General features: G+C 45.2%; 1 protein-coding gene across 2 annotated transcripts in view; it reads left to right on the top strand.

Annotated features, from left to right (window-relative positions):
• The window catches only part of LOC147894104 (myosin-1-like), an 89,023-nt gene that overhangs the window by 20,996 nt on the left and 45,386 nt on the right, over positions 1 to 22,641 (top strand). For both annotated transcript variants that reach the window (XM_087385072.1, XM_087385071.1), the window contains exons 7-14: positions 3,837 to 3,900; positions 4,116 to 4,129; positions 4,334 to 4,418; positions 4,514 to 4,617; positions 4,734 to 4,872; positions 20,255 to 20,373; positions 20,578 to 20,727; positions 20,828 to 20,917. In XM_087385072.1, coding sequence (XP_087241198.1) covers positions 3,837 to 3,900; positions 4,116 to 4,129; positions 4,334 to 4,418; positions 4,514 to 4,617; positions 4,734 to 4,872; positions 20,255 to 20,373; positions 20,578 to 20,727; positions 20,828 to 20,917 — 765 coding nt within the window. The remainder of the gene's footprint in view (positions 1 to 3,836; positions 3,901 to 4,115; positions 4,130 to 4,333; positions 4,419 to 4,513; positions 4,618 to 4,733; positions 4,873 to 20,254; positions 20,374 to 20,577; positions 20,728 to 20,827; positions 20,918 to 22,641) is intronic.

Below are 22,641 nucleotides of genomic sequence, written 5' to 3'. Positions count from 1 at the left end.
TACACCTGGATTCATCTCCAATATGCATTAAGGACCTTGATTGGACAGTTTGAGGCAGGTTATGGGTCGATAAAGGGCGGGCAGAGGGCATCCCAAATGAGAGATGGATCTGCATTTTATGAGGTATGCAGGAGACCGAGGCAGAGGATCACTTTGCATTTAGATGTCCTGTGTACTATGAGATCCGTAAATGGCATCACCTGTCTTTTCAGCAGTGGGTTTTAGGCCATTGAGAGAGTTTCTGGCACACCCTGTTCAGCGACGCATGGCTGTTTTCCTCTTTGAGGCCCAAAGAGATGGAGAAATCAGCTTGTACGAGTGTAGAGACCTTAGGAGGGACTGCTAGTGCCCAATCAGAGGACAATCATGGACTTTTTCTCCGGAAACCCGAGCTAGGGGCAGCAGGGGACTAGACGTAGTGGAGACTCAAAGTGCATGAGTTGATAGACCCAACCTCGGATGGACACTCACATGAAGACCGCGGATATCTTCTTTCTAGAAGCCCCTCCCGGGACTTCTCCGTCCACCAACAGCCCTCACGGGCTGCTCAGACTGTGCCCAGCCCCTCACGGGCTTTGTTTGACTGCGCCCAGCCCCCACAGGCCTTCTCCGTCCATGCAGCCCTCATGGGCTTTCTTTGACTGCGCCTAGCCCCCTTGGGCTCTCCTCCACTGCTGCGACCTGCAACAGCAGGCCTCACTGGCCTTATTCGCCCTTAGTAGTCCTCACGGGGCCTCCATTGCCCTCGATTTCGCCACAGCCCCCCCTCCGAGGCTTCTCCAGCCTTCAGTGACCCCCATTCGTGCCAAGAAACCCTCCAATGGTACCAAGAAGCTGCCACGAAGCCATCAAGGGCTACCCTAGCGTGTCATGACCACTCTAGGGGCTGTCCAAGCCAGGTTGGCATGCAAATACCTGCAAGAAATCACCACCACAACACTCAGTAAAACTCGATTTCGCCCGAGGGAGCCCTCTTCAGTCCACAGAAAATGGAAGGTATGGAGGGCTATTACCCCTCTCCCCCTCCATGAATTTCAGCAATACTTTCAGCATCGTTTGAAAAAAAGAGGATAGAAAAAGACAATGGCCAAACGAGAAAAAAGACAGTGGGAGTCCTATATTGATCATCTCTGTTTGGGACGATCTCTATCGAGAGACGAGATCCACACACCAAGTTCCTATGGGTTTGGATCCGATGATGTCCCCATGAGGATCTTTTCAGCGCAGTTTGTTATTTGCCCCTGAGACCTCACATTTTGCCAAGGATCTATGCGAGGAGGTTGAGACCTCTCCCTACGCAGCCCTCTACCTGGACATCATGGATTTTTTGCGCTGCAGGGAAGTCCTCCTTGTTTGGAGACTTAAACGTGAGGACCGATACACGCTAGGTATCGATTTTGGATTTCCATGATGATTCTATCCTTTTACCATATGTTGACATAGATGAGGCCGGGATGTCTCGAGTCTCCGTAGACAGACGAGTCCCGATCATAGCTTATGCACATGCATTACTAGACACGGGCAGGATACACGATCTTATAATCTATAATGGCTTGAGTCATTGGCCCTCCTTGGGTGGGCTCACTTGTTTTCACCACAGAGGGAGTTCTAGCGTAGTTGACTACCTCATGGGATCTCTTGCCTTCACATCACAAGTTACAAGCTCGATTAAGTAGGGGGTACGTTGCGTTGGCCAGACTCGAGTGACAATGCTTTCACTCTCACTTCTAGGACCCTCAGACCAAGTCTCTCCTCTTTGACTCTTTGGTTTCGACCCGCAGAAATGTATGGTAGCCCTTGTTGGGAGAGTGATGTATTAGAGACGGAGTGGGAACGATTTGAGAGGCTTTAGTTTTTCATGCTTTCACAGATGATCTGTAGTAAGCCTTACGTTCCACATCAGATAGATCTGGCTGAGTTTGGGGCATCCCCACTGTAGGTCGACGCAGCATTCCAGGTCATCACATATCTCTTTAGCATTTGACAGTATGGATCTTGCACCACAGGGTGACACAGGCTTCCCTGATTGGCTTTATACTCGTCCATGACACTAGTAGCAAAGGGGGACTAGAGCTTTTGGTAGGTTCGTACTTGCAAATGGTTTGAGAGCCTTGGGCTCAATATAGACAGGCTATCCCCCTTTCAGTATAGTATTGAGGCCCCCTCTATCTTGCTCACATATCACGAGGCGAACTAGGTCGTCCAAGAGGATCTCCTATAGCTACACACATTCAGGATTTGGTTGGCACCCAGTGAGCTCCTTGTGAAGCTCAGCTTCTACAGAAACCAGTGCCTACGGATCTCAGAGGAGGGCTGCATTGAATCACCAGGATACACACGGATCCATCTCCGTCACTCTGTGAGGATTTCGATTGGGCAGTTCCGGGCCTCATCACATCGCCTCTGTATAGTGAGTGGTTGAGCGGAGGGCATACCCAGAGAGGGATGCATCTGTACCCTATGCGACTCTCAGGAGATTGAGTCAGAGGAGCATTTCGCTTTTAGGTGCCCGGTGTACTACGAGATCAGAGGCCGATACCACTACCTCTCCAAGATGGGTTTGGTTCCCTACCTAGTTTCCTATCCTACCCAGACTAGAGATGCTTGACATCCCACTTGTGTTCTCGAGAAAAGAATGTCAATAGGCCCCCCATAACACTTGGATGAAGCTGATTGCAAATCAGCTGCCGTCGGCGGCATGATTAATACTGCCAAGGCCCTGAATGTTACCCATTTGGAAAGGTTTACTTGGGAAAATTCAACAGTCATACTCTTCCATTGCTAGATCTTGGGAAATGCATTGGATTTTAATCCCTCAATCCTTGCATTATTCTTGTTGTTTGGGCGAACATGGTCCCCCCTCAGCTTGCTAAATTGTTTCAAGTCCGTTTTATTGCACATGTGCTCCCTACAAAAGTTATGTAGATTTTCAAATTGGTTGGAACTGTGGTAATTTGCTGATGTTTTGTCCTATGTTGTCTTTCTTTAACTTGTGTTATTCTTGCATTGTTCCATTCTCTCACGGGTGATTATTTGGTAGGCAATTTGTTATGTGGTTAACTTTGCATTTGGTGAGAGTCCTTCGTTATTTTCAAAATGATACTTTTTAAAGATAAGAAAACAGTGCAACTTTATCTCCCCAGTTCCCCTCAATGTGGCAGTGGTATCATATCATATCTTTGACAACGGAATGGTTGCATGTATGATATCAGTCTTCTGGGTGTAGCATGGAGAATGAAATCAAATTCCTCTTGCTCTGAAAATCAATTGTATTTTGACTGAAAAACCAACATCAACTTTTCGATCAACTAATACACAAATTTTGAGCATATCGATACAGCTTAATATCTACAATTATGAATTGGAATGCTTCAGTTACAAGGGAGAGAGTTCCTTGAGTTAGGGGCAAAATTGTATAGTCTCCCCCTTACTGATCCTTATCAGCACCATTGACACTAGTGGTCTATGTACCATATTGCTGAGTGCGAATTACAAGTTTAGTGGGATACTGTAATAGCTAGTCTGTGGTATGCATCGTGGGATTTTTGATTTGTAACCTTGTACTTAAATACGCTGAAGCGTGTGTGTTTTGTTAAGACTTTACATGATGTGATGTGTATGTGTGCATCTTGGATTTACAAGGTAAAGATTACATTAAAAAAAAGAAGAAAACATATTTTTAAATTATGGATAGCACACATGATTGCTTTATTTTAATATGGAAATACATATAGTGCTGGTAAATTTGTGGACACTTGAAGATGCTTAATGGATTCAGTACCTTCTGGTTATTTAAAAAATTTTGTAGTCTGAATGCCATGTATTGGGATTTTCAGGGAAAATTGATTGATATTTACTTTGACGGTTCAGGAAAATCACGAGGTGCGAAATTCCAAACTGGTGAGTAGATTCGTCTACCTGTGTAGGTTGTTGTTATTGTGTTTGCAATCTTTTTAGGAAGGAACAATAATAGTCACTCTATTTGTGTGTGTGCCTTTCCCTTCGATTTGCAATGTTTGCATTATCTTCAGCACAGGTACTGGTTTTGGTGCCACTGTCTGACAATTCTTTGGTTGTATTTTGAATGTCATCCTCATCAAATACCTGTGTTGAAGTTTTGTTCGATAAGGTAAGCTTTTTTATAGCACCTGTGATACGGAAACAAAGCAACCATTTTTAAACAGAGGACATCTCAAATGGAATTGGCTTAAGATTGCAGTACAGATGGATTACATTAGAATAGACCTTCTCCTATGTTATTGTTCAAGGTTAGGTACGCTATTGAGTTGGACAAGCCTTTCTGATAAGTTAATGTTTTGGTGCTCGATGGCAGCCACGAGTTGTGCAGCAGGCTGAGGGAGAACGTTCATATCACATTTTTTACCAGCTTTGCGAAGGAGCGGATCCTTCTTTGAGAGGTAAAGATGAGTTCTGTTTTTTTGCAACTTAAAACTTGCAGATTGTTTCTGACTTTTGGTGCATCGCACTTAGTGACATTCTGTCTATGATGCAGAGTCTTTGAACCTTAGGCCTGCAAAAGAGTTCAAATATTTGAACCAGAGTGGGTGTATTGGCATTGACGACATTGATTACAGTGTTCAGTTTCATTCAGTGCTAGTGAGCAACACTTCTGAACTTTGTGGAGTAGGATACTTTTACCCTCTTTCTGTTAAAACAGAGGGAAAAATACAGTGTGTGTTGAAATCTCTGAGATTTGCAGTTTTTTGATGCAGGATGCAATGTTTACGCTGGGAATCACCAAAGAGGAACAAAAATCTATCTTTACCGTGCTGGCAGCAATTCTTTGGCTTGGAAATATTACACTTACTGTTATTAATGATGCCAATCAATCAACCATTATTGACAATGACGGTAATGTATCATTCTGGTTCCCTTCGTGCATGCCTTATTTGATGCAAGACAATGCCAAAAAACGAGATAGGTGAATTTTCCCCCTTTCATAACCTTTGATACAAGTGATTTTGACGATGGAGGAAAATTCCGGTTGTGTCAGTATTATAATTTGATACCTCAAAGATAGGATGTTGGCGCACTTGGCCAAGCCCTTCATGGCTTGGAATTCAGAGCCTAACCAATCACTTATCAGAGATACATGCACATGAGTAAATACCCCTTGGATGTTGTATCATATGTGGCGAGTTTGGGGCTTAATTTTGTATACATTTGCATGAATAGATGGACCTTGGATATGACCTTGGATATAAGATGCATCGGCTCTTTTGGGAAGTGGGAAGTATTGCCTCACAATTCATTGGCTCTTTTGGGAAGTGGGAAGTATTGCATGACTAGCCGGTAAGGGGCCCCTCGTACCAGGTGCTTTCTTGGCGTTGCCACATTCCATGTTCGCTTGGTGTCAGAGCATGCCTATAGTTGCTCATGGCAACACGTGTTGGCTGTTCAATTTATGGTGGACGTATGGTTGCCCTGCGTGCTTTCCCGCAAGTTGACGCATGGCAGTGGTGCTTTATTTTGCACAGATTTGAACTTTGTGGTGGCTCTTGTCAGGTGTGATGGCTAGTGGTGGCTGCATGTGATGGAATTTCATATTGATTGGCAGTGCTTCCCATGTTGATGGATAGGTGGCATTTCTTTTGCGGTTGTGTTTGCTTGTTGTCAGCTCTTGATTTCATTACTATGTGTATATGCTTGAGTTCGGATTGGCGGATGACCCTAATTGTGCTGTGGATAGATTTTGATGCTTGGCCAATGAGGGGGATTAAAGGAACATGGCTTGGAGTTTGCTAATATTGGAGATATATGCAAATGGGTAAATAGCTCTTTGATGTTGGATTTCACTTGGATATTTGGGGGTATATACCCATATACACTTGTGAATTGATTGACCTTGGATATAATGTGCACTTGTAGCCCCCCCTCAAATCTTGCCAGCTCTTTTGGGATGTCGGGAGGCTTGCATGGCTAGGTGTAGAGGGGTGTGGACCCAACATACCTAGTGTTTCCTTGGTGTGCTCACATGGGATGTATCTATCACATTATTGTTGTTGGGAGGCGTTTTATCATTAGTTCATGATCTATGCTACTTAGGGAGGGTGTGTTGTCACCTTTTGTGCTTATTGGATGGCAAATGTTTGATATTGTATACAAGTTGAATGATGTCATTGCCTTTGCAAAGCTTGTGAGGGAAGAAAGAGGGAGAATCATTCCACATGGATTATGTTGTAGAGTAATATTTGTCAAATCAATTGCGTGGGCATCAGCATGAGCTACTTCATGCTCCTATTTAATGTTGTGCCCAAGGTTAGATGCATAGGATGAACTTGGTGGTAGCTATAGCCTCTAGATCCCAATGCAAGAGGCCTTAGTAGAATTATTATTATTATTATTTGGACCATAATGAATCCCTTACGAGTGGAAGGTATGGCTCTGGCTGTTAATACATTCACGCTTCAATGGAGGCATGTTTAACTTAACAACCTTGTTGTAGAGCATTCAGAGGATAGAGCTTCATGAGACGATCTCTCCTGATATCCCGGATCCTCATTCCCCTTCGGAGGATAGCGTGTGGGAGGTAGTAGCCAGTATCACGGTGTGGAACATTTGGGTTGCTTGTTGTAGTCTAGCGATGGGTGAGCATCTGCTTCCACCCTCGGCTACCTTGGTCGCCATCTGGCAAGATATCATCTACACCTTGTGCTCCACTTGGGAGTGTGGGACCCCGGGCTCTAGGGCGATTGTTGCGAGGCCTGCACGTTTCTGCAAGGCTTGGCGAGCAAGCGTCGATAGTACCTTCCTCCAATATGGCATCAATACTTGATTCTTGATCGCTAAGCCTCACTTCCCAATATCAGACTTAGGTTGACGCATTTGGAGACCAAGAGGATACGATACCTCTACTTGAAAGACAATTTGATGATGTTATTCTAGAGATAGGCTGAACTTTGAATTTTCATTGTGATTACTTCAAGCATCAAGAGGTGAGAAAGTGGAAATCAAACCTTTGGAATTCAAAGCTGTCTAACTAAGTTGCCGAATTCTCGATTGGTGGATCGCCAAAATGTGCTAGCAATTCGATCTAGTCGACCTTTCCAATTCAAAGAAGATAGTCCTTGCTGGGTCTCTATGTAAGGACAATGCATTCTTATGGTGGCAACGTTGACCAAATAGTGACAAAGGTGTCATCATGTGGGATTGATTTGAGCACGTCATTTATAAGTAGTTTCTACCTACAATGCAGGTTTTTAAGCGCTCAGTCAACCATGGCAACTTGAGCAGATTGGCTCCTTGTTTTCTTATATATTTTAATTTATCGCATTGGTACTTGAGATTGAGGACCTTTCCAAGAATGTGCTCTGCATGCGTTCATGTCGGGTTTATCTTCCACGCTAAGCATTAATGTCATCAAGAGACAATCCTTCTAGTCTAGGGCCTTGTTTGATGTGGATTCTGAGCAACTCTTTGATTAATTGCTTAATTCAAGTACTTTTGTGAAATCAATGTGAAGTCTTGCCATGATCATATTTTCATTGAGGAGGTGACAACATTTTGGACAAAGTACAGACATGGTCATTACCCCTTGTTAGAATTAATCAAGTGTATCTTTGACAGAGAACAACTGCTGCGTGTATAGATCTCATGTTATCTCAACAATGTAACTAGGAACTTAAAAAGATTTAGACAGAATATTCATCGTAGACCAAAATAATTTTTAGGGGCTAGAAAGAAAGAAAGAAATAAAGTCTATTAATGCCCACGAAAGACCAACAGGTCTATGGGACAGCAAAAAAAACCTCTCTAGTACATCTGCTTAGGGAGGGCGCATGGCAGCTCCCAGGGAGTGCAAAGAACAGCTCGAATTATGGGGAAGCTAGTGATCGCCTGCTATCGTGAACATGCACCGCATCTTCAATCCTTTGTAGCTCTCTTGCTAGGCCTCTTGTGGTCCACGCGGGTCCAACTCCCATCAGATGGCTCAACCCAAGGGGTCTAAGAGTCATGTTGTTATTTGTTTGTGCAAGGAGGTCTATCCTCTCACCACTCCCAATGTTGTCCTAATCGAGGCCGCAGATGGAGAGACACGAGCTGCAATGTGTGGACAGGCTCTCGCCAAGCGCCCCATCTGTCTACACTTGAGACAATACCCTAGGAGGCCTGATACCTCAACCATCTATCCAAACTCGCCACCATCTAGGGTCTCTAGGAGAACCTCCTTGGATAGGGACTCGAGAAACCCAAGCCGTGGAGCACCATCATCCTCAAGGACCGATGTTATTGTGGGTGGGGTAACTCGATTGTGAAGCAAGCCCAAACGAGAGACAGAATGAGTTTATATTCCTTCAAAATCCCACAAAGCATAACATCGCTGGAAACCTCGCCACATGATGTGTCGTCTCCATTTCTTCTACCATAAATCCGTGGTACCAAGGTGAAGAAGACCAAGTACGAGCCAAGAAGATGGGGCTCTGCTCCACAAGGGCCTAGGTAGTGATGAGGAAACTCAATTAGAGAAGGAAGAATCCTCTCATAGATGGTGACCTCGTGGATGTGGTCACCCTCCACTGCAAAACTTGCCTAAAATTCAGTCTCAAACTTGAAACGAGGAGTGAGTCCGAGAATGCGGCCCACCACGGCTCTGTGCTGAAGAGGCTGAATGGCTATTTGTACCTTTTCTTTGTTCTCTAGGGAAAGGCAGATCCAAATGGTTAGGGGGTCGAGGACCTACCATGAGAGCCCCTCTTTAAAACAGCCCCTAACAAGTTAGTCACACCACTAAATCGGGGGGTATAGGATCTCTTCTATCTCCGTGTAACCTACAAGCTTAACAATCATCAGTCTATCAACACAAGGACACATGCGGTGTAGACTAATGCTTCACCACCCAACCGTACATTGAGATTCTACTTCTAGTGCAATCGGGATAGACTCAATCTCTTCCTCCTTTGCAAGATGTGATGTTGTAGATGCACATCGAGTCTCTACTTCTTGTGTAGGAAGAATGCATTGAGTCTCTAATTCAAGTGGAGACTGTAATGCTTCTACTTGAGGCTGTGATGCAGAAGGAGACTGAATTGTCTCTTGTTTTTCTTTGGCTCCCTCAGGTTCTTCATGGAGTCCATCATGTTGTTTTCCAATGGTAGCAGTTAGGTAGTGAACAGTCTTAGCCATAAAATCTTGTAGCTCGAGCTTTGTATATGCTTCTATTGAGACATGTTCAAAAATTTCATTGAGGAACAACATGAAGTTGTAGGCAATTCTTCACCCACTACTAAACTTGTCTTTTTGCTCCACTGCGAGGCGTGTCTGGAAACTGTGCACAGATGTCGTTAGGGAGACACACCATATGTAATCACTACTCTTGGAGACATTTATTACGTCATTTAAGGCATGGGTCTAGAAAGACTAAAATAATTTTTAGGGGCTAGAAAGAAAGAAAGAAATAATGTCTATTAATGCCCACGAAAGACCAACAGGTCTATGGGACAGCAAAAAAAACCTCTCTAGTATATCTGCTTAGGGAGGGCACATGGCAGCTCCCAAGGAGTGCAAAGAACAGCTCCAATTATTTAGAGTACCTATGTTATAGCTTGGAAAAACATAATCAGCCATACATTAGTTTAAGAATGAGAGTCTTTTAGCTTAGATTTAAACTCCTTAATGATTGTTATGCCTCCACGATATACTGTCCATTTTCCATCCTTCCTAGCATTCTTGACCTTAGCTAATCCCATTGCCTTATTGTTCAATTGAGCTCGTGTAAATTCCTCAGCTATCCATATCTTAGTCCCTTTCAACTTGTAAGATTGTCGGAGAAGCTTGACACACGTATCTCGTGAGTTGAACGTAATGATAGCAACCCCCAAGTGAACCTTGGCGTACGATCCTTCATATTTGAGCAAGAGATACAAAGTGGAATGTGGCTCTTTAAATATGACAATCTAGAAAAACCCTAAGACCCATGGCTTAAATGACGTAATAAATGTCTCCAAGAATAGTGTTTACATATGGTGTGTCTCCCTAACGACATCTGTGTGCAGTTTTCAGACACACCTCGCAGTGGAGCAGAAAGACAAGTTTAGTAGTGGGTGGAGAATTGCCTACAACTTCATGTTGTTCCTCAATGAAATTTTTGAACATGTCTCAATAGAAGCATATACAAAGCTTGAGCTACAAGATTTTATGGCTAAGATTGTTCACTACCTAACTGCTACCATTGGGAAACAACATGATGGACTCCATGAAGAACCTGAGGGAGCCAAAGAAAAACAAGAGACAATTCAGTCTCCTTCTGCATCACAGCCTCAAGTAGAAGCATTACAGTCTCCACTTGAATTAGAGACTCAATGCATTCTTCCTACATAAGAAGTAGAGACTCGATGTGCATCTACAACATCACATCTTGCAAAGGAGGAAGAGATTGAGTCTATCCCGATTGCACTAGAAGTAGAATCTCAATGTACGGTTGGGTGGTGAAGCATTAGTCTACACCGCATGTGTCCTTGTGTTGATAGACTGATGATTGTTAAGCTTGTAGGTTACATAGAGATAGAAGAGATCCTATACCCCCCGATTTAGTGGTGTGACTAACTTGTTAGGGGCTGTTTTAAAGAGGGGCTCTCATGGTAGGTCCTCGACCCCCTAACCATTTGGATCTGCCTTTCCCTAGAGAACAAAGAAAAGGTGCAAATAGCCATTCAGCCTCTTCAGCACAGAGCCGTGGTGGGCCGCATTCTCGGACTCACTCCTCCTCGTTTTAAGTTTGAGCCTGAATTTTAGGCAAGTTTTGCAGTGGAGGGTGACCACATCCACGAGGTCACCATCTATGAGAGGATTCTTCCTTCTCTAATTGAGTTTCCTCATCACTACCTAGGCCCTTGTGGAGCAGAGCCCCATCTTCTTGGCTCGTACTTGGTCTTCTTCATACCTCACCTTGGTACCACGGGTTTATGGTAGAAGACATGGAGACGACACATCATGTGGCGAGGTTTCTAGCGATGTTATGCTTTGCGGGATTTTGAAGGAATATAGACTCATTCTGTCTCTCGTTTGGGCTTGCTTCACAATCGAGTTACCCCACCCACAATAGCATCGGTCCTTGAGGATGATGGTGCTCCACGGCTTGGGTTTCTCGAGTCCCTATCCAAGGAGGTTCTCCTAGAGACCCTAGATGGTGGCGAGTTTGGATAGATGGTTGAGGTATCAGGCCTCCTAGGGTATTGTCTCAAGTGTAGACAGATGGGGCGCTTGGCGAGAGCCTGTCCACACATTGCAGCTCGTGTCTCTCCATCTGCGGCCTCGATTAGGACAACATTGGGAGTGGTGAGAGGATAGACCTCCTTGCACAAACAAATAACAACATGACTCTTAGACCCCTTGGGTTGAGCCATCTGATGGGAGTTGGACCCGCGTGGACCACAAGAGGCCTAGCAAGAGAGCTACAAAGGATTGAAGATGCGGTGCATGTTCACGATAGCAGGCGATCACTAGCTTCCCCCATAAGAGTAGCAAAGAAGGCCTCTCATGATGACCTCTGACACCTGGGGAAGAGCTCTTCTTTGGCCTTTTGGTAGATCGTCTCCCTTGAGCACATGGTTCCCAGCCGATTGAGGAGAAAGGCAACCCCGTTATTCCCCCATTACCATCGTCCCTCCCCCCGCCTCCCTCTCCCCTCCTCCCCCCTTTATCCTCAACCCTAGCTATCCACCTCCATACCCCTTCCTTCCTCCGTCCTCACCCCTAGCGCTCCCGAGAGAGGTTTGGCGGTTGGGGCCTTGGAACTATCTTGACATCCCGCATGCAAGCTCCCATGTGGACATCATAAGCATCAGTACCAAGCTGTTGTTAGACACTGCTGTGACCAGCAGCAACAGTTTGCGCAGCATCTATGAGCTGGTTGGGGCAAAGAAACTGGTCGCAGGCATGCAACAGACAAGCACTATGATCAGGGCTGGCAGCCAGGCAGCATGTTTGAGCAGGTCTAGTTTGCAGGACAGGTCGAGCCAGTTTGCAGACTGGTTGGCTTTTTAACAATCTGGGTTGGGCAGGATTTAGGGTCTACAGTCCTATATAAAGGGCCCAAGGCCTTGCCACTTCTATCTGTTTTTGTGCCTCACACTAGGCCGTCCTGGAGAGCAGCAAGGAAGCTAGCATACACAGTTGGTGGGCCAGAGATTGTGCCTTAGTATGGAGCAGCAAGGAAGGCCACACAACACGCAGTCTAGCCTGCAGATCATCTGAAGGATGAAGAGCAGTACAATGCAGGATTAGAGAAAGGCTCAAAGGAGCAAACACTGCCTTACGTTTATCTGTCCATTGGAGCAGGAAGGTGTGTTTGCGGAGCCCACCACTCAGGCCACTTAAGTTCTAGGAGAGCACGCAGGCTGAGAGTGTTGCCACGACGAGGTAGGAGAAGAGTGCTTGGAGTGATAGTCCACATCTAGGCAGCACGTATTGATAGATGGTGGCTCAGTGTGTACACATTTTGTATATGATTGTCCATCTTTGGGACAAATATATATTTCTGGTTCTACTCTCTTTCCTCAGCATTGTTCAATTACTACTGCATCTATCTCTATATGCAATAGTACACATTAAGGAAAGAAGTCGGATTTGGAATGAGCACTATGTGATTCTTGGGCTACTGTCTTGTTTATCCTCTGTTGGGGGGAGCATTGGCTGCAGCAAGCAACTCCACCTCTATTTTCGAGTGGGAGGAGTGGTTGGGCCAGCAAGGAAAGGAGTTTTGGATCACCCTGGTCATGCTGCCACCTTGGAGCTCGCTTTTTTAAGAGGTAGACGGGGCTAGATGATTTTCTCCGATAGGTTACAGGCTGGTCACTGAACCAGTGCGCCAATCGGTTAGGAGTGGAGGCCAGTCCTAAAGATGGGCCTTTGGCTCTTGTCACACGGACATCTCCCCGTCCAAATCCGACCGAAGTTCCAAATATTCAGGACTGTCACACATTAATCCCAAATTGGTGAAAAGATTCATGGATTATTGGGAGTGACTATGCTTGCAGATTCATGGGTTATTGGAGGTGGCTTAAACATGGTGGAGTTGCCTTCAGATAAAAAAGGGAGAAGGGAAGGTGGCATTCACTCTCTCTCTCTCTCTCGCAACTTGGGATGCTTTCCCTTTTCAGTTTAGAGGCCGAGATTCTTGGATAGATTATGCTTTTCATACTCTGCGTCATTGCCTCCTATTTTCGTGGTTGAATAGGAGTTTTCAAATGCCTATCCATGCACGGATTGACAGATTTTATGTTTTGTCCCTCTAAAATGAATGTATTCGGAGTCAATTAGAGGTACTCTGCCCTAGGTTGTCCCCCAAGAATGAATGTATTGTCTTTTACTTTGGTATGATGGTATTGACCACCCAGTTCAGAGTGAGGAGGGGTGACAAGTGATGGCTTGCCCTTGCCGGTCGCAAGCTAACTGAGAAGTCACTATCACACGGGAAGTGTTAGATATTGGACTTGCTCTTTGCAGTATTGCGATGGAGGGGGGATCGATCTACTCTTTGCGTGTTGGGTCTCACACTCTTTGTTCTGAAGGGGGTTGTTGGAGATATCATAGCCAAAGAGTGTGTTGATGTGATGTGTTGGTGTGTAGTACTAGGAGATCTAGTACTAGACCTTGTGTGAGTCATGTTTGAGTGGCACGTGTCACTATGAGACTTATCCCTTATGCACTTGGTGCAAGTGTGTAGCCTATAAGGCTTGTACTTCACTTGTCTCATTTAGTGAGGATGATGAATGAATGAAAGCCTTCATGGATTCTACATTTGTGTACCACTTCTTCACTCCCTCTCTCTCTCTCTCTCTCTCTCTCTCTCTCTCTCTCTCACTCACACCATGTGTCTAACAGTTTTTTGGCCCTTCACAAGGGTAAGTGTCCTGGCTCAGATGGGTTGATCCCCTCTGTTTCTTTTTTTGACATGATTGGGAATCACGACACTTCAGCCCTGCAGGGTGTTTGTGTCTTTGGTGCTATGCCTGTTCACTTACAGAGGGTCTCATTCATCTTATCCCAAAGGGGGGTGCTGAAATTTGGTTGCCCAATGGAGGCCAATCACTTCTTTTGGGCACTTTTAATATGATCTTGGCAAAAGCTATAAGTTTGCAATTGCAGCCTTTTCTACCAGATCTTAATAATGATACGTGGATGGGGTTTGTGCATGGCTGAAGCTTTTTTGACAGTATTTTTTCTTTTGGAGGCTTTGGAGTTGGGCTATGCAGAGTAGATTTGGTTTCTTGGAGGATACCCTTCTACGCTTATGTTTTTTTCAAATGCTTAGATTAGAGGGTTCTCCTCCCCATAGAGATTAGCCCATAGAGATTAGCCAAGTGCTTATCAGAGGATTTAGAGGAGAGAGATTTCAGATTTTCAGATCAGTCCGACATGGGTTCCCTTTTGCTTCTTTCTTGCACTTATTCGTGGTTGAAGCCATGAGCATCTTTTTGAGATCTCAAGATGGCATTATTGGGTTGAGGCTTCCTCTAAGGCAGGATGAGGAGATCTTGGATAGTTAGCTTGCTTATGACAATGTTATTTTTTGGATGCCACTTCCTAGAGTCTCACATCCTTTTGGATAGTCTTGGATTTACTTTGTTCTAAGCAAGTGCACATAGCAATTGGAATAAATCCAATGGCTTCTGAACTAGTGAGGAGGACACCCAAGATTGGGAGGCTCATTTTGGTTTCGCTTGGAGGTCTCTCTGTCAGATATTTGGGTGCCATGTCGGCATGGGTATCTCCATCACAGCAATTTGCTCATGTGTTGGGAATATCAGGGAAAAACTCATTTTTTGGAGTTCAGTTAGACTTGACCTTGGTTCTAGAGTGGTAGTTGTTAACCAAGTACTACTGGCCACAGCTTGGTTTATATTTTCTTGTTGTTGCTACTTTGGGGAATGCATCACTGAGCTCAAATAGCTGATAAGGAGCCAGGGTGGCTTGGGAGACCTTAATCCTCCCCACACAAGAAGGGGGTCTGAAAATCATTGATTCATATTTGTAGTGAGTTCCTTTCTTTGCAAGCTTGTGGTTAGGGGGCTTTTGCTAGGACAATAGCCTTGAAAATATTTCTTTATTCATTGCATATAGTCTTGTCCCCCCCTCATCAGGTGGTGATGTGATGCACAATACTAGATGGATCTTTACCTTGGCACACCCTAGGATTCCTTGCTTCCCTCTTATGATAGCCATCCCGAAAGCTCAGGGCAGCTTCGGGATTAATCCTTGGAGAATCCCACCCTCTTCACAGAAGAGATTGATAAGCAGCCTGCCATTTGGAACGACCTTATACTTGTTCATAGTAGACCTCTTGGTGCTTTTTCTCACATGCAGCGGTCCAGATGGGAGAGAGGACCCGCTTTCTCTGTGGGCTCTTGGAAGGATTTCAAAAACATTCCGGATGATCATAAGCTTGAGTAGGGTAAGTCACCTCAAAGGAAGTAAAAGAAGAATTGAGTAGATTGATGATGCAGCCTTACCCTTGGAATGGGTTCTCACAAATGGCAGGTCTTACCATTGTTCTAGATGGCTTACAACGATCGGCATTGTGACATGAAGTTGGGGGTAATAAACTTCAAGCACCTCTTCACTTCTTATTGCTTTTGAACTGAGTGATAGAGATATTCATCACTGGGAAAGGGACATTAAAAAGAAGCTTTTATACCAAGAGACCACACCATTATCCTCCCTTAGATGAGAATGAAGATGGTAACATCCCAAGTGATGTTGTACTCAGGCATAGGGAGAAGGAAAGGATCAGCGGAGGCCATAATCTCAGCAAGCCGGTCTGCGCCAAAGAGAAGAGCGATGCGTTGTTGAAAGAAGATCTTGCGGTTCAACATGACATGAACTGATATATATTGAGGAGTTTGAAGGGGATGATTGGGTCGGATGGTAGGTTCCGGGAAAACATTGCTCCTCCTTCATAGATACCTTTACAATTACCTCCAAACACTCTCCAAAATATCATAAGACACAGAGACCCATAACTTTCAGCAGAGACATGATTCAAATATTCAAACACATATTGAAATGCGCCTTGAAATGGGCTTCGCTCTGATATAAGTTTCGTAAGAAACAGAGAAGCATCGGAAAGAAATGGGCAGTTTATTGGACAGGGGTAGAAATTGTCAGAAAAAGAAACAGTCACACACAGAGAGTCATAGATTTTTGGTTTGACATATAATACAATAATTGAAGACATAGGATGATGCTCCTTGAAGAGAGCTTCGCATTGATATAAGTTTTGTCCAAATCGGACCACCGAGCGAAAAGTTATGAGCAAAATACTGACAGGGGGTCAAACTGTCATGAAAAACACCTACTATTCCTAACTAGTGCCGACTTGGGAGAATACTACCTCCATGCTTAGACTTCCTCAATGATCCAAGTCCCATAGAGGTCGCCTAGGAGGAAGGGAAGAGCTCCCTTTGTGGCTTGGAAAATAGATAAACCATGTATGCGCAATGAACGGCCAAATAGACAACACTTCTGAGCACTTTGGAAGAGAAAGCGGGTATGTTAAGGGGACATGAAGTTATGAACCGTGACTAACTTTGGCTTAGGGGGCTAGCCCAGGGGAAGAGACACTTCCCAGAAGTCCCTAGGTGCACACACTAGGCCTAGTTGCTAGGGGCAAGGCAAGGTTTAGAGGGGTCTTAAAGTTAGGCCCAAGGAAACCATTGTTTCATTGGTTAGAAGGGGTTAGGATTTTAATGTGAGGGGCAAACCAATGTTCCATTGGTTTGCAAGGGTTAGAGCTTTAATGAGGGGGCCACGGGGCATTCCCTCATGCACTACCTACCACCTCTCCTTTCCTTACTCCTCTCCTCAACGTTACGAGAGGTTCTTCCTACGTTTTTGAAGGAAAAAGGTTTTGGCACGCTTTCCAAAGCTCCCTTCCTCACATTTCTTGGGGTTTGTCACGCATTTCGAGGCAGCTGTACGGACTGCATGTGCTTCATCAAAGGCCTCGTACGGACTGTACGGCCCATTGGTGCTGCTGTATGGGATCCAAGGCAAATTGTACGGACGATTCAACGCAGGCTGCACGACTGTTTTCACGTTGCACGAATTCCAAGGCTGATTGCACGGAGCTTCCATGGCTGCTGTACCTGTTGTACAGGCTGTTTCACGACTCCCAAGGCAGGTTGTACGGATGTTAATCTGTTGGCTGTATGGACAGATGCACACTTTTCTAGGCTGATTGTACGGACTTTTCACGTGCTGTTGTACGGGATCCAAGGTGGACTGTACGGGTGATTTTCCTGCCAGTACGAGTGATTTTGCTGGCTGTACGGGCGTTTATTTGCTGGCTGTACGGATGCCATTAATGCTGCTGCTGCTGCACGAAAGGCTGCTGTACGGCCTGCTCAGCTTCCCTTGCCTACCCGTGACCCTCTTGCTCTTTCTCTCTCTTTCTGATTCCAGCTTGTAATCCCTCTCTTCCTTCCCCTCTCCTAGCTGCCAGTTCCTCTTGCTAGCCTCAACACTGGATGTGTCGCTGCTGGAGGTGTTTCGGAGCTGGATTGAAGTCAGTTGAAGCTGGTTTGAGTTCTTTTGTCGCTATCCTTTTCATGTGATTGCATTTGGAAATTTTTGGGAAGTGTCTGGATGCCTGGTCATTCACCGTTGGTTACAGTCTTTGTGGAATGCTTGGATACTTTTACAGTTGGTCATGGACAAATGGTGAATGCCTTAGCTTTGCCTTGGCACTTGGGTGCTAGTGTGTGCACTAGGATGGAATGCAGGGTATAGCCAAGGTTTGGCTTGGACAGTGGAATTGCCCGTGGGGCAAAGCACAAGGGAGAGCCCTTGTGGTATGTACCAATTTCATTCCTAAAGAAATAAATAAATACCGGAAGGGGCGCCAAGTGTTTGGGGCCAGTGTGGTGTCTTGTACTTGGTTTCATTGAGCAGGGGCACTCTAGCCTCCATCCAGTTATTTCTCAAGTTGTTTCTAAGTGGTATTGTTTAAAGTTAAGTGGTTGGAAATGATGCAATGTGGCTGTGAATAATGAAAGTGCAATGCAAGTTATGGTCTACTGCCCTTTAGGAAATTGAAGGCCCGTTTCAGAAAGCAATGGAAAAAAAGGAAAGAGACACTCAAGAGAGAGAACCTAAAGTGACCTTCATTACCAATAGAGTGACACTCCACTCTAATGCAACTCAAAATACTACAAACACAGGGGAGAAGAAGAGGTTTCATACATACAAGAGGGAGCAGAAGCTCCAAGACTACTCATAGAGAGAGATGGACTCAAGAGTCTACATAAGAGAATATCTACAAGAGGGAGAGAAGGCTCATGGAAGTGGCTTGAGGAGACGAGAGCTACAGCAACATGAGGCCTAATGGTGGAAGAGATGATAAACAAGGGAGAGGAGGGCTCCTTTTATAGAGATTTTGTCACCCTCCTTTATCCATTTACAAGTGCCGCCTGTAGATTCCTTTCCCCATCGATCGCATAAGCCCGTATGTCACCATCCATGTCCTTTTTGGCTACTCTTGCCATGTGTCTCATCAAAAGATACTCAAGACTCTTAAAATAAAGAGTCTCCTCACATGGAGCCCATAGGGATCCTCTCTTTTCCATATGTCCACATCCTCCTTATTCCACATAGGAATTCTAGAAGGATTTCTTTTGACTCCACACTCCTCCACATGCCTTCCACACGCTTGGCAAGTGGCCTCTCTTATATTATTGAAAAAAATGGACATGAGTCCATCTCTTGATATGACTCACTCTTCCTATTTTCTAAAAACCCCATAATATCCCATACACAAATAACTCTCACCCACTCATTCTCTCAATCCCATATAATATCTTAGAAAATAGAAATAAGTGAGAGCCGCTAGACTATCACTTGATACTCCAACTTTTATCAAACACAGAAGAAAACAATATCAATGCCAAATAAAAAATATTAATTTTTGGCGTCGTAGTATCGCTTTGCAGGTATAGGGCTCCGAGGAGGTTCAGATGGGGGTGCCTTGGTTCTCGATGTTTACTCTAATAAAATTTCTTTCTTTCTTTCTTTCTTTCTTTCTAGGACCCAAGCTCAAATGACATTTCCTTGGGTTCATGGAAGATTTGGCTTCACGGGGGTGGCCCCATGAAGTACTTGCATTGGGACCCTGGGGAGTGGGAGTGGAGTAATGTAAGGAACCATGACAAGAGCCTCCCTTTCTTCCTTGCATGGTTAGCAATGCCGGGACATTTCAGCTCACTAGAAGTCCTCATTAGGAGTGTTTTCAAATTTCTATAGTTTTGTATATGTCCTTTTGGAGAAGGCTCTAGAAGTCCCTCAAGAATAGAATCACTATTTTCTTTTGCCTTTATATTCATGAAGGGATTGCAGTGAACCTGTGTGGAGGTCGGGGTTTGGATGAGCCCCTACTTGCCCTCATTGCCTTTTTATTGAGGAATCCATTCAACATTGTTTATGGGATTGTGGGTATGCGAAGCTAATCTAGAAGGGGATTGCTAGACTTTTGAGTACTTTTGTTCCCTCTTACTTCTTCATGACTTGGGGCTCGATGGCTTGGCTCTCCTTTTTGGGGCCTTAGATCTTTTATGAGATGCATAGCTCCTCTTGGGCTCTTTCGGTTTGACAACAATCTTGCTCTCTGGATAACGTTCCCCCTTCATATAGACTTGCACATGGCTCAGTGGTTACTTTTTTGGGAGATCTTAGTGAGCATTCAGGGTGGCACATACCGAGCATCCTGATGCACAGAGGCACTTGATCCATCTCACACTGAGTATTTGGAGATACAGTGTACACACTCTGATGGACATTTGTTTGAGCATGCTGGGGTCTTCCCTAGCGGCCTCTATGAGGAGGACTATCTTCCTTAGGAATTGGAGGGGCTCTTCTTTCGTCTTGGAGTCCACCATTTGAGGTGGAATTTCCAGCCTCAACATTGGAGCTTTACTGGCTCTTCTTGATGACCAAGTTTTTGACCCACTCAGGGTATTTTGTTTGTCATGAGCGTGTGCACTTCTTGTTTCCTACTTAATAGACATCTTTTAATAATAAAGTAAATCCCAATCATTCCAACCAGTGAAGCCATGTGAGGGTGGCATGATATTTGAACGTAGTGCCCTGTACACTTCTCAATCATGGAAGCACATGGTGATTTAAGGTCCACAGCAATTTTTAATTCTACCTTCTAAATATCTGTAGCTGTTATGTAGCAAGAGATCTGCTTCCTGTACCAAACACTTTATTTTTTCCTGACGATGTTTCATGGGGAGTCCAGCTGTTCTTAATACTGCGAAATTATTGAAATGTTCCAAAGAGCAACTCTTGAAAGCTTTATGCTACGATCAGTCCAATCCAGGGCAAGGAGAAGCAGTTGAAAGGCGGGCCTATATGCAGGTTCAATTCTATGACTGTAGAGTATTTTCTCTTCTGAAAGTTAAAACAAGTCAGTAGCAAGTTGACAATGCTTGAAATGTTGAGTACAGTTTATGTTAGCCTTCTTTAAAGGACTGAAGTTGGGAATGCCTGAGTTGTTACTCTAGTTGTTCTATTTTCATGCTCTTGTTGTCAAAACTAATCCTGTGTTATGTGTAATTTTAGGCGGTTTCTGCAAGGGACGCTTTGGCTAAATCTATATATGGAAGGTTGTTTGATTGGCTAGTGGTTCGAATAAACAATTCACTGGAAGTTAAACAGGGCGAATTCCGATGTATTAGCATCTTGGATAACCCTGGTTTTGAATCTTTTGAGGTGACTAGCTATTGCACAAGTTATTCTTGAACCTTGGAAATTTGAATCTCTAGTGTACTTATATTTTACCATGGCTTTAATTCATTTCTTCTGTGTGCAGAAAAATGGGCTTGAACAGCTGTATATAAATTATTCAGATGAACTGTTGCGGCATTACGTTCATCGTTGTCTCTTTCAGCTAGAGCAAGAGGTATTTTTTTTGATTGACTGATTTATCATTGAAACTTATGAGACTAGAAGCCCTAGATTTAGGGCTGGAAAGTGGTAACGTATGCTTTCCCGTGGCCGATTCCGCATATGCTGTAGTTGGGCTGATCACTTACATTGGTTTTGCCGATTGCAGTGAGGCCTAACTGGTCTGGCTGTGGTCTTCCTGATTTCTTCCCTTTGGTCGTGCCTTTAAAGCTGTGGTCTGCCCTTCTAGATGTTCCTAATGAGCTATTAACTGTCCTTAAAATCTTGCCCTATACCTAAGTTTAATGATGCAACTTATTGTGTCACAGGGACGTGATGGCGAAGTGATTAAACTGACTGTCACCGAATTTGGCCTAGGGGTGCTAGGCTAGGGGCATTAGTTAATGTCCAAAGGGTACCTATGATTTAATGTGCAACGAGTGCAACTCCTAGTGCTAGCAATTAGCTTGGTCCTATTCTCTAGGGTCATTGGTTTAGTTCACTAGGGTCATGCTTTAAAAATTGACCCACTAGAGGTCGGTCCTATATACTAGGGTCATTGGCTCCAAGCACTAGGGTCATGACTTTAAAAGTGACCCCCTAGGGGCATTAAAATCCCACGCCCTATTTGCCATGTGTCCTGTGTGTGAGCATGTGTGGGCTCTTTGCTTGACTTGTGGCACCTGTGTGTCCCATCTGGAAGCACTTGGAAGGTCTTGGAGCTCTTCCCTAGTCTACCCTGTTGTTCAGGGTCTTCTCCCCTACCAGAGGAGTCTTTTGCAGAAGATGGCGGATTTTCGCAGCTGTCCCTTGGCTAGCTGAAGACGTTTTTGAAGCTTTCAGAGTTTGTTCGTTCCCCCTCGCTACCCCCTCGCTATTCCTCCGCTACCCCCCGCTACCCCTCTGCTACCCCCTCCGCTACCCCCCGCTACCCCCTCCACTACCCTCGATACCCCCTCGCTACCCCCTCCGCTACCCCTCTGCTACCCCCCCGCTACCCCCTTGCTGCTACCCTCGCTACCCCTTCGTACCCCCTCGCTCCCCCTCCGCTACCCCCCGCTACCCCCCCACTACCCCCTCTGCTATCCCCGCTACCCCTCCGCTACTCCCTTGCTGCAACCCTTGCTCTCCGTACCCCCTCGCTACCCCTCCGCTACCCCCCCAACCCCCCCTCGCTTAAAAAAAAAAAAAAACCCTCGCCCGTAGCTCCAACCTTTTTTTTTTCCCAACAGCTCCGACCTCTTGCAATGCCTTCTTTGCCCGTTGCTATCTCCCCCATAATGAAGGGAACAGGGGGATGAGGACAGGAGACTAGGCGGGAGACCCTTCGGTCCAAATTCCCATACGCATGGAGATGGGGAGGGGAACGGTGACATGGTGAAAACACAAAAGCAACTCAGTTCTGATTACTTCAACAAACGCAACAACCGGAGTGGTTTGACAGTGGACAGTACCGCGGCCCAGAAGAAAGGGGCCCACCCAAAGCCCATGCCGCTCACCACATCCTCGACCTCTATAGTTACCACCACTATTTAACCACCATCATCCACCTCATCATCTATGCCACCTCTCTCCTCCCCCTCTCCTGCATCATCACCACATGTCTCCTCTTCAGAAGCCTCACCACTGGCCCCACCGGCCATGGCTCCAGAGTACCTTTCCCTCGTATCACCTCTACCTCTCAGTCGGCCACCCTTGATTACCTCGTCCGGCCTCGCTACTTCTACATACCACTCCCCC

The sequence above is a fragment of the Dipteris shenzhenensis genome, chromosome 14 (genome assembly GCF_047967505.1).
Source record: "Dipteris shenzhenensis isolate YYH24624 ecotype China chromosome 14, Dip_SZ_1.0, whole genome shotgun sequence".
Taxonomy (NCBI): domain Eukaryota; kingdom Viridiplantae; phylum Streptophyta; class Polypodiopsida; order Gleicheniales; family Dipteridaceae; genus Dipteris; species Dipteris shenzhenensis.
The sequence above is the reverse complement of the archived record's forward strand: the minus strand, read 5'-3'. Positions and strand labels throughout refer to the sequence as shown.